This window comes from Chiloscyllium plagiosum, unplaced genomic scaffold (assembly GCF_037043375.1).
Source record: "Chiloscyllium plagiosum isolate Xiang-an unplaced genomic scaffold, Cpla_swu_hap1 HiC_scaffold_4, whole genome shotgun sequence".
Lineage (NCBI taxonomy): Eukaryota > Metazoa > Chordata > Chondrichthyes > Orectolobiformes > Hemiscylliidae > Chiloscyllium > Chiloscyllium plagiosum.
In genome coordinates, this window is record NW_028270142.1 from 80,578,692 (window position 1) to 80,592,089 (window position 13,398).

Genomic DNA, 13,398 nt, shown 5'->3' on the forward strand with positions numbered 1-13,398 from the left:
ACATCAAGTCCAAAACTACATAAATAAAACGATCAAACTTACAAATGGTGGCAAGCAGGTACTTTTTTTGTTCTCCCTGTCCTCTTTTATTCTTTCATGATATGTGGATGACTTTGGCAAGCCCAAAATTTGTTGTGCATTCCTAATTCTGTGGTTTACTTGGTCATTTCAGAGAGCAGTTAAGTGTCAACCTGATTGCTTGGGTCTGCTGTTACAGCTAGGCCAAAACAAATATGAATGGTAGATTTTTTTCCCTTAAAGATGTTAGTGAATTGGATAGGTTTTTAATAACAATTAAGAATAGTTTCATATTTGCCACTGAGATTAGCTTTCAATCCCAAATTGTATATACTTAATTTCTGCCACTTGCTGTGATGGTATGTGAATCCTTGTCTCCAAAGCATTGCCTAGTTTACAAGGTTGCTTGTCTAATGATATTGCCACACACCAACATCTCTCCTTTGCTTATTGTAGAAATGTAACATAGCTATGATATTGGTTATAAAGATACTTGAAGGCTTCCACTGCCTCATTTAAAGAGCACCATTATATTTGAAAACAGATTAGTAGCTTTGCTGTAATGTTTCACAGTGGAACTCACTGTCTGAAATGATGGTAAGAGGTGGAGGCTCTCAAATCACTTAAAAACTACTTAGATGAACACCTGAAATACTGGAAAATAGGATTAGGATAGAAAAATGTTGTAATTGGTGCAGACATGATGCAAGGCCTCTTTCCATGCCATTAAAAACTGTATGATTCCATACGACGATGACTTTGTACACATGCAATTCATTTTTCTGTTAGGTTTTTTATTTGGAGGAATTTCACAGCAGAGAGGCAATTTTCATTTTTATTTTCATTCTGCTTTCTATTGGCTGTCCACATGTTCCTGTTTTCAGGCAGACCTGTTGCTGCCACTCAGACCTGGGAAACAATACAAGCCCCTAAACAGTCTGTGCTATTATACAGAGGATGTGACACTCACAAGTTGCATTATACAAAATGTCAGCTGCTATTCAAAATAGAGGCATTTAGGTTACAACAATATTGCTACACTTTGGAACTCAGTTACAGAATGTATTAATGGGATATTTTTATTTTTTCTGAATTAATTATTATATATATAGTATATATGAATGATCAAGAAGTTCTCGCTTGATCATTGAACTAGTCCAGTGTATATTTCAAAGCTCAGATGTTTTTGTTATCAGTTGTGTACAACCATTAGAGCCATGTTAATGTAAAAATACGTAGGATAAGAGGAACAATGAATAGGAGTGGGCCACTCAGCCTGTCCCAACATTCATTTAGGTCGTGAGTGGTATGTGGCCTAGCTCCATGCACTTGCCTTCGGCCCATATTCTTTAATACATTTACTTAACAAAAATTTATCTATCTCATATGTAAAATTAACTGTTGCCCTTCGTGGAAGAGAATTCCAAACATCAATTTTCCTTTATGTACAGTAGTGCTTCCTGGTATCTTTCCTGAATAGTCTGGCCCTAAGTTTTAGACTCAGCCTCCTAGTTCTAGAATGTCCAATGAGTGGAAATAACTTAAAGATATAGATAATGAACAGTGCAGCACAGTAACAGGCCCTTTGACCAACCACATCTGTGCTGACCACAATGCCCATCTGCATATCTTTATCTACCATGTCTTTACTTGTTCATATCACAATTTGAGACAATTATTCTGTTGATTTTAATGAATACCTCTGGGATTATCACTACCTGCAAAGTCCTCTTCAAGCTCCACACCATCCTAATTTAGAAACACATCAACATTCATTCACTGTCGCTGAGTCAAAATCCTGGAACCCAGTTCCTAAGAGCAGTTCCTCAGTACCTTTAGGTGTACCTAAAACAGATGGACAAGAGGAAGATTGCACACTAGTATCTTCTCAATAGTGAGTGGGAATGGGCAACAAATTCCAGCCTTGTCAGTGATATCCATATCCCAAGGACAAAACAAAAGAAGGTTCCCACTGTTTTCAGTATAAGTAAAGGTAGAGAAATGTATTCACAGAGCACACTTCTAGTGGCACAATGCAGAAGGATTTGACCATACTTGCAAAAAGGAATCCACATGTTCAGTCTAATTGGAATGTATTGCAAGAGATTGGAGAATAAGAATAAATAATTCTTGCTGCAAATGTACAAGTCTTTGGTGGGATCACACCTGGAACATTATACAGTTTTTAAGGAAGAAGTACAGAACAGACAGTTCAGCGAATGATCACTAAACTGATCCATTAGATGACAGGTGTGAAAAGCCAAGTACTGATGTTATCTGGATTTTTGAAGAATGAGAAGTGATCTTATTGATGTATTCAGGGCTTGGCAGGGTAAATATTAATTTAGTTTTTGCGAGGGAATCTAGAACAAGGAGGCACAATGTCATTAGGTGCAATCATTTAGGATGGAGATTAAAATAAATTTCCTCATTCAATAAAATAAATGTAGTTAAGACTGGGATAGACAATTTTAGGTCTTGCAGGGGATTAGAGGATGTAAGAAGTGATTTGGAACGTGGATTTGAATTCCAAGATCAGCCATGACCATAGCAAATGGCAGGACAGGCTCAGTGGACGGAATAGTTTACTCCACCTGCAATTTCTTATGTTGTTATGCAGATTTATTTTGATTCATGAACAGGCAGTGTGATGGCTTTTATCAATGTAGTCTGCATGGCATTGGAGAATACTGTGACCCATGCAAGTAGAGTCCATTAGCACTGCCTACTCAGCTTGAATCAATATAATCCATATAGCTGTAAATACTGGTAATGCATAACACTTAAAACTGCACTGCATGTACATTTTTTCCTTAAACTGTCTGTAACGTGTCAAAATTTCCCACAGATTTCAATAACCATTGTGTAGTCAAATAATGAGAAAATTAAACAGCAATAAACAAGTTTTTTTTTTGCAGGAAGAAAGTAAGTTGTATAAAGGGAAAACCTTGACCTTGTACTAATCCAGTTCATTAATTTACAAAGTATTTTGCATATTTCATGCATTCCAATCTTTATAGGTTCTGAGTCAATTCTTGTAATATATCTTTATATTTCAGCTTTACACTCAGTCAAAGGTCAGAATATTATTTGCTCTGAGCATAAACTTAATACAACTATCATTCAGTAATATCTTCAGTATACTACAGTTTACCTCATATAGTCTCCAACTGTATTGTTTGATAATATTGATTCACATGTAGCATATAAACTAGAGAGGGCAATTTATATGTCTTTATGAATTATAAATGAATTCCAAAGAGGTAAATCTTAGAACTATGTTTATGTTTTAAAAACAGGATTACATTTGCTGAGATTTGGATTGGCTGAGAATTATGCCAAAGCACTTCAGCTTCAGAATATATAATTATGTAAAAGTTTCTCTTGCAAAGTGAATAAATGCCACACATGTTATGTATTATATGTACAACATGGTACATATGAAAAACTATACTTTTTAGTACTTGGGTACGATTAAATGCAAAAATGTGTCATATGACCCAAAAGAAAAAAAAGATATTTACTTGCCATTGCTTCCCTTTTCACCAACAATATGGGCCTACTGATAATTCTCACTCTGAACTGGTACCATTTAATATGCCTGTGTTGCCGCTTGGTTTGCCCACATAGTAAGGGAGAAATTCTCTCAGTTTTGACAATCCTGCAATGTACGGTAATAGTATTCAAACATCACATTATTTGTACAGCTTGTTAATTTTACAAAAAAAATATATTTAATCATTCATGTCCTTTCCCTTTAAAGTTCACATAATTGTTCTGTGGCAAGAAAGAGAAAGATGCAAGAACAGAAATTTGGAGCATCGGTAAACAAGAGAAAATCCCTGCTGATGAAACCCCGTCACTATACTCCTAGCAATGACTGTGAAGAAGAAAGCAAAGAGGGTAAAGACTCTGATGAGATTCTAACACACATAGATGAAGTGTAAAACAACAGACGCCTGTTAGGTATTATAGCAAAGATATCCCATATTGTGTTGCAGTCCAAGAGCTATTTCAGAAGTAAGTTATTTAAATATATTGTAAATTTAAATAAAATAATTACTGAATAATCCAACAATGTTCTATTGAAGCAGGTCCCTTTTCTTTAGTGTTTTTGGTAACGTAATAAAAAAAGCATTGTAATGTCTGCAATTCCAGTAGTCTGGCTAATAGGGATGTATCAAAGCTGTGTAACTTAGCAACAATAGTAATTGTTGCTTTCTAGTGCATTACTCAGTAAAATCTTTCTATTAGTAATATACAGATCGGGCCAATGCAGTACATTTAAAAACAATTCAATGATTCATGCACAATCAAATGCATTTTTTTTCCATTGTGTACACCTGGTTACATTTGTATTGCATGATATTTTCTAGTTCCAAGTGAGAATTATAGCTACATTTCTTTTGCCTACTATAATGCCAAAAACATTTGTATTATTCTTGTGTGTGTGAAACAATAATAGTTACTTGGTACATTTAGATTTACATATCGCAATATGTAAAATGTATTACTATATGCTACTTTCCTATAAATCCTATACATATTTTAATAGCTTATGGCTGAAAATGAAGTTGCTTGCCCTCAGCTTTATTAACCATACTAGTTTAATATTAATTAGCTGTAGTAATAGTAGCAGAGTTCTCTATTTTTCAGCATAGAAGGGAACAATTTGGCTGATCACATCTATTCTCATTTTCTGAAAAATCAGGGCAGATAATCCAATTTGGTTTCCTTCTTCAATCTACAGTGTATTAAAGATTCTACATCTGTACACATTTTCTGTTACAAAATCCTATATTCTGTTATCATTTTGCTGTGACAGACATAATATTTTTTTCACATTAAACTCCTATGTGCTCATATCTAGTTATATTGCTCTGTTACAGCCTCCCACTACAGGATGTACTAAAATATCTCATTTTCACATCTTTCAGCTTTTTTATTGAGAACTTCCTTGGGCCAACCACCTGTACTTCCCAAATCACAATAAATTCTGCTGTTACATTGTAAACAATAGCTAATAAAGGGATGGTGTGAATGAAAGTATAATTTCAAAATGAGGACTAAATTATGCCTGCAAATCCTGCTCCAGGAGTCCCTGGCCTACTAACTCCATTTCACCTAAAGATGTAAATTTGTTTTCACTTTCCATTTGCAATGTCACAGGAGACCTTTTTTTCCTTCTAAAGTTCACCTTTTCAAATATTTATCTATTTATGACTTTAAAAGTTGTGTTAATTCTGTGTCCACCTGTAACAATACTCTGTATAAATAAATTCTCTTAATTACTGCCTTTGTCCATTTGTTAATGATCTCAAATTTATGATCTCCAGCTACTAACTCGCAGAAACCATTTACTCCTCATTTCCTTACTAAATCCCTCCCATTATTTTATACACTTCTATCCCCTTAAGCTTCTTGTAATAAATTTCCAATCATTTGAAAATAGATAAATATCCTATCCTTGTAGGAACTGAGTTGCACAGGTTAGGTTTACAGTCCCCCATTTATATTTAATTGGTTGATCACAGCACAGTAAAACTTGGACTACTAAAATTGGTCTCTGATCACTGACCTTAAAACTGCTGAAAAATCAGTCCTGATTTTTATTCCTGATTACTGACCATATATGTACATGACGGTGAAGACAGGATAAGACTTGACTATGACCTCTGCAGTGGAAACATAACACAACAATACTGACAAGGCTAATACATGATGGATAGCCACTGCTGCGCAAGGTACCATCAAGCTGGAGAATCCGTTCCCATCAAGTATTCGCAGGTTCAGAAGATTAATGAGGGAAATGTGAGAGAAGTTGATTTTATTGAGCTAAAACTTTCTAACAATATTCTTGTTTCCTAGAAAACAGACTTCTGCAATCAGCACATGAAGATCTTCAAATGGACCTTCCAGAGAAAGATACCAATAATAACAGTGATGATTTTAACAGCTACCAGGAGTTGGTAGCTAAATCACTTCAGGATCTGGGGAAAATAGCAGAAGATGCAGCAATCCAGAGATCCGCTGAAAGCAATTTAAATGACAGTGGGGTCCAATCTTTGGAGGGGGAAAGTGATGCAGATGAAAGTCATGCGCCTGTAGTTTTCACGAAAGACAAGTCACCTGCATGTGAGAAAGAAGTGATACTGCATTATTCTTGTGGAGTAAAGAATCAATTGCTTTCTGAAGATATTTATGAAAACTGTGAGCAACCCCAAGATTTAAGAAAACCATCTAACATGAGCAATCTAAAACCCTTTGCAGCCCACGGTTATAACCTGGGCTGTAAATCTACGAACAGTTTAGAAGCAAGAGGAAAGGAAATTGAGATGATAGAAGGCATCTCACAGGAGACTGCCTACCAAAACAGTGTCAACAATATTGGAGAAGCACAAAATTCAAAGCCAGACATTTCTGTCAATAAGATTGGGTCTCCAAAAACTGATGATGACTGTGCATCTCAGATTTCTACAACCACAGAAGGTACAGAAGATTTTGACACAGCAAAGGGAAACCTAAGTCTTCTGGAACAGGCTATTGCTCTGCAGGCAGAGCAGGGATATATCATAAAGGGAACACACAAGGGAAATGAAAGCATCTTACTAGGCAAGCTAACTGCAGAGAGACAACATTGCAAAATGATTGACATAGGAATCAGAAAGAATTACTCTAGCAAAGGTAAACTGCATTTGATTCATGTTTTTAGGACCAGTTTTCAAATCACGCTTTTAGATTCATTTCTATTTAGACTGCTCTGCATTTATGTTATCTTTTTCAACTGGCGTGGCCATGACCTCTATTTCTCAGAGCCAAAGTCATTGCTGGTGAAAGGTGGAATGTAGAATTAGTCTTGAAATATATTTCTTTCCTCAGAGATAGAATGCTTCACTGCCATGTCTTCTTCTTTTTAATGGCAGATTAATTAAATTGAGTCAAGGCAGGTGAGTTTTAGTACCATTCATGCCTACCATTCAAATTTACAAGTTGGTAATTCAATATCCAATGAATAAACTGCCATATTAAATGTGGATTTCTGTGGTTTTTCTCTAAATCATTCATCATTATTTAGGCAAAATTGCTATGAAATGGTTAGAAAAAATGATATAATCATCAATGCAGTCAGCCCAAATCTCCACAGCTCTTCTTCCAGAATTAGAGCATACCATAGAGAAAACTCCCTCGAAATTCATCCCCTCGATATTTATGTGCATATTTAATTTCCTATTGTCAACAACTATTAGTTGTAGGATTATAGAAAGCCATGCATAAAATTTATTCTTGCTAACAGTTGTTACAACATCAATTCAGGAGCATTCAGGTATTTCTTCCACTCATTGCAATTCACGTTCAGTGGTCACACAGTAGATTAGGATTGCTGAGGGAGAAAGGGAATGGGTGACCAAATGGCAGAGAAAGAGCAGGAAGACTGTGCAGGCGTCCCCTGTGGTCATCTCCCTCCAAAACAGGTATACCATTTTGTTTACTGTTGGGGGAGATGGCTCATCAGGAGAAAGCAGCAGTAGCCAGGTTCATGGTACCATTGTTGGCTCTGATGTACAGAAGGGCAGGTAAAACAGTGGAAGGGCTATAGTCACAGGGATCAATTATAAGGGGAGAAGATAGGCGGTTCTGTGGTTGAAAACGAGACTCCCGAATGGCATGTTGCCTCCAGGTCAGGGATGTCTCAGATCAATTGCATGACATTCTCAGAGGAGAAGGTGAACAGCCAGTTGTTGTGATGCATATAGGCACCAATGATATAGATAAAAAATGGGGATGAGGTCCCACAAGCAGAATTTAGGGAGTTAGGAGCTCAGAGGAAATAATCTCAGACATGAGGGGGTGAATGGCCTCCTCCTATGATGCAGCAATGCCATTGTTTCTTAACTGCCCTATGATATGGGCAAGCTACTCAGTTCAAGAGCACTTAGGGAAAGGCCACAAATACTTTTGCTTTATTACAAATGCTTCTATTTAACAATATTAATTATTTGCCAATTTGATAGAATGCTCTCTCATCAGTGGTACAAACATCTTGCCAGTTAAGAAGGCAACTTTATTACACATTCTGCAGCAGATTTTAAATTTATCCAGAGCTCACACTTCTGTCGTGCACAGGAGATGGAGATGGTGGAAAATCAAGCAAATCTCCAGAGAATCTTTGTTTTACTATATTTATCTCACTTAATTTTAACTTTTATTTATGCTTTCTTCAACTGCAAATTTTGGTGTACGAACAGAGATTCATGACAATGGACAAGAATATTGATTCCATTATGATTCCATTGGAATTTCCAGTGGAATAGTGCAGAGATGTCTTAAAATACATTTAAGGAAAATCTTGATAAGTGAAAATATATGAGAGAAGAAAAGGATCTGATTAAGAAAGGTGGAGACATGAGTGAAGTGTAAATGCCAAAATAAACAAATTAGACTGGATGCTCTGACATAATTCTCTGTTCACCTCTGTTTATTTAGTCAGAACAAAAGAACAAAGAAAATTACAGCACGAGATTAGGACCCTCGGTCTTCCCTGTCACCTAATTTCTAAGGATCTGTATTCCTTTGCTCCCTGCCCATTCATGAATCTGTTTAGATACATTTTACATGATGCGATCGTGCCCACCTCTACCACCTTCTCTGGCAATGCATTCCAGGCACCCACCAACCTCTACGTACCCTTTCTGCATAAAGAACCTTCCATGCATATCTCCCTTCAACTTTTCCCCTCCCACTTTGTACTCGAGACACCTTGTAATTGAGTCCCCACTCTGGAAAAAAGCATCTTGCTATCCACCCTGCCTATACCTCATGATTTTGAAGACGTCAATCAGGGCCTACCTCAACCTTCGTCTTTCTAATGAAAATAATCCTAATCTATTCAACCTTTCTTCATAGCTAGTTCCCTCTGTATCAGGCAACATCCTGGTGAACCTCCTCTGCACCCTCTTCAAAGCATCCACATCCTTTTGGTAATGTGGTGACCAGAACTGTAAGTAGTATTCCAAATGCAGCTGAACCATCAGTCTTATACAATTGTAAGAGAAAGTGAAGACTGCAGTTGCTGGAGATCAGAGACAAGACTGTAGTGCTGGAAAAGCATAGCAGGTCAGGCAGCATACAAGGAGCAGGAGAATCGACGGTTCAGGTAAAAGTTCTTCATCAGGAATTGGGCTTGTGAGTCAAGGGGTTGGAGAGATAAATTGGAGGAGGATGGGGCTGGGGGAAAAGTAGCTGAGAGTGCAATAGGTAGATGAACATGGGGGTAATTGTGATAGGTCAGAGAGGATGGTGGAGTGGATAAGTGGGAAGGAAGATGGACAGGTAGGACAGGTCATGAGGGCAGTGCCAAGCTGGATCTGGGATAAGGTGGGGGTGGGGAAATGAGGAAACTGGTGAAATCCACATTGATTCCATGTGGTTGGAGGCTCCCAAGGCAGAAGATGAGGCATTCTTCCTCCAGGAGTCGGGTGGTTAGGGTTTGGCGATACAACTGTAACATGACCTGACAACTCTTGTATTCACTACCCCGTCCAACGTAAGAGAGCATACCGTATGCCTCGTTGACCACTCTATTGACTTGGGTTGCCACCTTCAGAGAACAATGGACCTGAACACCAGATCGCTTCTGTACATCAATTTTCCCCAGGGCTTTTCCATTTACTGCATAGTTCGCTCTTGAATTGGATCTTCCTAAATGCATCACCTCGCATTTGCCTGGATTGAACTCCATCTGCCATTTCTCTGCCTAGCTCTCCAATCTATCTATATTCTGCTATATTCTCTGACAGTCCTCTTCACTATCTGCTACTTCAGTAATCTCAGTGTCATCTGCAAACTTACTAATCAGACCACCTATACCTTCCTCCAAATCATTTATGTATATCACAAACAACAGTGGTCCCAGAATGGATCCCACTGGTCACAGGTCTCCATTTTGGGAAACTTCCTTTCTGCATCCTGTTGCCCAGCCAGTTCTCTATCCATCTAGCTAGTACACCTTGGGCCATATGCGACTTCACCTTCTTCATCAGACTACCATGGGGAACCTTATCAAACACCTTTCTGAAGTCCATGTATATGACACCTACAACCCTTTCCTTATCAATCAACTTTGTCACATCCTCAAAGAATTCTATTAAGTAGGTAAGACATGACCTTCCCTGCACAAAACCATATTGCCTATCACTGATAAGCCAATTTCTTCCAAATGGGAATAGATCCTATCCCTCAGTATTTTCTCCAGTAGCTTCCCTACCACTGACATCAGGCTTATTGGTCTGTAATTACCTGAATTATCCCTGCTACCCTTTTTTAAACACTGGACAACATTAGTAGCTTTCCAGTCCTCCAGACCTCACCTGTGTTCAAGGATGCTGCAAAGATATCTGTTAAGGCCGCAGTTCTTTCCCTCAGCAACCTAGAATAGATCCCATCTGGACCTGGGGACTTGTCCAACTTAATGTCTTTTAGAATACCCAATACCTCCTCACTCTTTATGCTGACTTAACCGAGAGCAAACAAGCATCTATCCCTAACCTCAACATCCGTCATGTCGCTCTCCTTGGTGAATACCGATACAAAGTACTCATTAAGAATCTCACCCATTTTCTGACTCCACATATAACTTTCGTTCTTTCTCCTTGAGTGGGCTAACCCTTTCTCTAGTTACCCTCTTGCTCCTTATATATGAATAAAAGGCTTAGGGATTTCCCTTAATCGTGCTTGCTCAACATATTCATGACCCTTTTAGCTCTCTTAATTCCTCATTTCAGATTTGTCCTACATTTCCGATATCCTTTCAAAGCTTCATCTGTCTTCAGTCGCCTAGAACCTATGTACGCTTCCTTTTTCCTGTTAACTATTCTCACACTTTCACCTATCATCTATGGTTCCCTAATCTTAACATTCCTATCCCTCATTTTCAAAGGAACATATTTCTCCTGAACCCTAAGCAACCTCTCTTTAAAAGCCTCCCACATACCAAATGTGGATTCACCTTCAAATAGCTGCTGCCAATCTACATTCCCCAGCTCCTGCCGAATTTTGGTATAGTTGGCCTTTCCCCAAATTAGCACTCTTCCTTTAGGACCACTCTCGTCTTTGTCCATGACTATTCTTAAACTTATGGAATTGTGATCACTATTCCCAAAGTAATCCCCTACTGAAACTTCAACAACCTGGACAGGCCCATTCCCCAATACCAGGTACAGTATGGTGCCTTCCCAAGTTGGACTATTTACACACGGCTCTAGAAAACCACCCTGAATGCTCCTTACAAGTTCTGCTCCATCTATACCTCTAACACTAAGTGAAACCCAGTCAATATTGGGAAAATTAAAATCTCCTATCCCTGTTGCTCCTATACCTTGCTGTAATCTGTTTACATATTTGTCCTTCTATCTCAAGCTCATTGTTGGGAGGCTTTTAGTATAGCCCCAACATTGTTACCGCACCCTTCCTATTTCTGAGCTCTGCCCATATTGCCTCACTGCTCAAATCTTCCATAGTGCCCTCCTATAGTACAGCTGTGATATCCTCTCTGATCAGTAATCCAACTCCTCCACCCTCTTTACCTCCCTCTCCATCCCATCTGAAGCATCTATATCCTAGGATATTTAGTTGTCAATCATGATCTTCGCACAACCAAGTCTCAGTAGTAGCAATAATATCATACTCTCAGGTACTAATCCAAGCCCTAAGTTCATCTACCTTACCTACTACACTTCTCACATTAAAACAAATGCACCTCAGATCACCAGTCCCTTTGTGTTCATCGTCTGCTCCCTGCCGACTCTTCCCCTAACTCACGCTGACTTCATGATCTAGTTCCTTACAGGCTTTAGTTACTACCCCCTAACTGGATTACTGGCCACTAACCTGCTCATTTGGTTCCCATCCCCCTGCCACATTAGTTTAAACCTTCCCCAACAGCATTAGCAAAAGCACCCCCAAGGACATTGGTTCCAGTCCTGCTGATGTTTAGACTGTCCAATTTGTAAGAGTCCCAGCTCCCCCAGAACCAGTCCCAATGTCCCAAAAATTTGAACCCCTCCCTCCTGCACCATCTCTCAAGCCACCCATTCATTCTGCCTAGTCTTTTGTTTCTGCTCTGACTAGCACATGGCACTGGAGCAGTTTACTTAATGCTGCTCTTCCCATAACTCTGCACATATTTCCTGTTCAAATAATTGTCTAATTTCTCTTTGAGTGCCTCAAATGAACCTGTCTGTGCCACGCTCTCAGGCAATTCATTCCACTCACTGCATGAAAATGTTTTTCCTTGCATTACTTTTGTTTCTTTGCCAATTGCTTACAGTTGCATTGTTTCATTTTTTATCTTTTTACAATTGGAAGATGTCTCTCCCTATCTAACCTGGCCAGACTCCTCAATTTTGACTACATCTATCAGATCTTCTGTTCACCTTCTCTTCCAGTCAGTCTGGACTCTTATGTAGGCTAGATATGAATGGTAGATTTCCTTTGTCAGGGCACTAATGAGCCAGATTGATTTTTACAATGATAATTGGCCTCATCACCATTACTGAGACTAGCCTTATATTCCAGATTTCTTAATTCATCTTAAATTCCAACAATAACAATGAGGGATTTTGAATCTATTTCACCAGGGGATTAAACTGGGCCTCTGGATTGCACCACCACCTCCCCGTGATAATTATATTGAAACCATTCATCACTACAAGATGACGCACAGACTCCCTTACACTTCTGCAGATGAAGATTTGAATTCCAAGTTTTACACAATTCACTTTTGGATTTGGGTCACTTATTAAGGAGTGATAGAGAAATGTATGCTATCATCTTTTTGTCCTTGCAAGTTGGATCTTCAAAATTAATGTTTCTCTGATGCTTACAAATACCTGTCAATTCACCTTTTAATGACTCTGTGTTAATGCCACTCCAAAAGTTTCACAACAACACCTACAGAGATTGATTCACCATATAGTCACATAGCAGAGAAAAGGACCTTCATCCCATCAAATCTGTGCTGAATTATCAACCCTAACCTTCTGTCCTTCCATGTGAAATACCTTCAATTCATTTTTGATTCCCAAAATATAACAAATTGAAATTTACACAGTATGGAAGAAGAATTCTCTAAAAAGACAACCAGAACCTTGTCATGTTATCATAAAGTAAATTGAAATTTCAGTAACTTGCAGCATTGCATTATGGAGCTGACCATAAGGCTATATTGAACTACATCTATAGATTTATGTATAACAATCACACTGGTAAGTGGTTCTTTATAAAATACTTCCCTCGAGTTCTTTGAAGTAATTTTCAATTATTTAAAATCTGACTTTTCATAGTGATGGACTAGAAACAATAAACTTTGTATTAAACTCATTT

The 13,398-nt window shown here is 38.2% G+C and overlaps 1 protein-coding gene across 2 annotated transcripts in view; it reads left to right on the forward strand.

Moving 5' to 3' along the window:
• The window catches only part of st18 (ST18 C2H2C-type zinc finger transcription factor), a 429,006-nt gene that overhangs the window by 274,039 nt on the left and 141,569 nt on the right, over positions 1-13,398 (forward strand). For both annotated transcript variants that reach the window (XM_043688314.2, XM_087986407.1), the window contains exons 7-8: positions 3,782-3,921; positions 5,887-6,702. In XM_043688314.2, the coding sequence (XP_043544249.2) occupies positions 3,782-3,921; positions 5,887-6,702 (956 nt within the window). The remainder of the gene's footprint in view (positions 1-3,781; positions 3,922-5,886; positions 6,703-13,398) is intronic.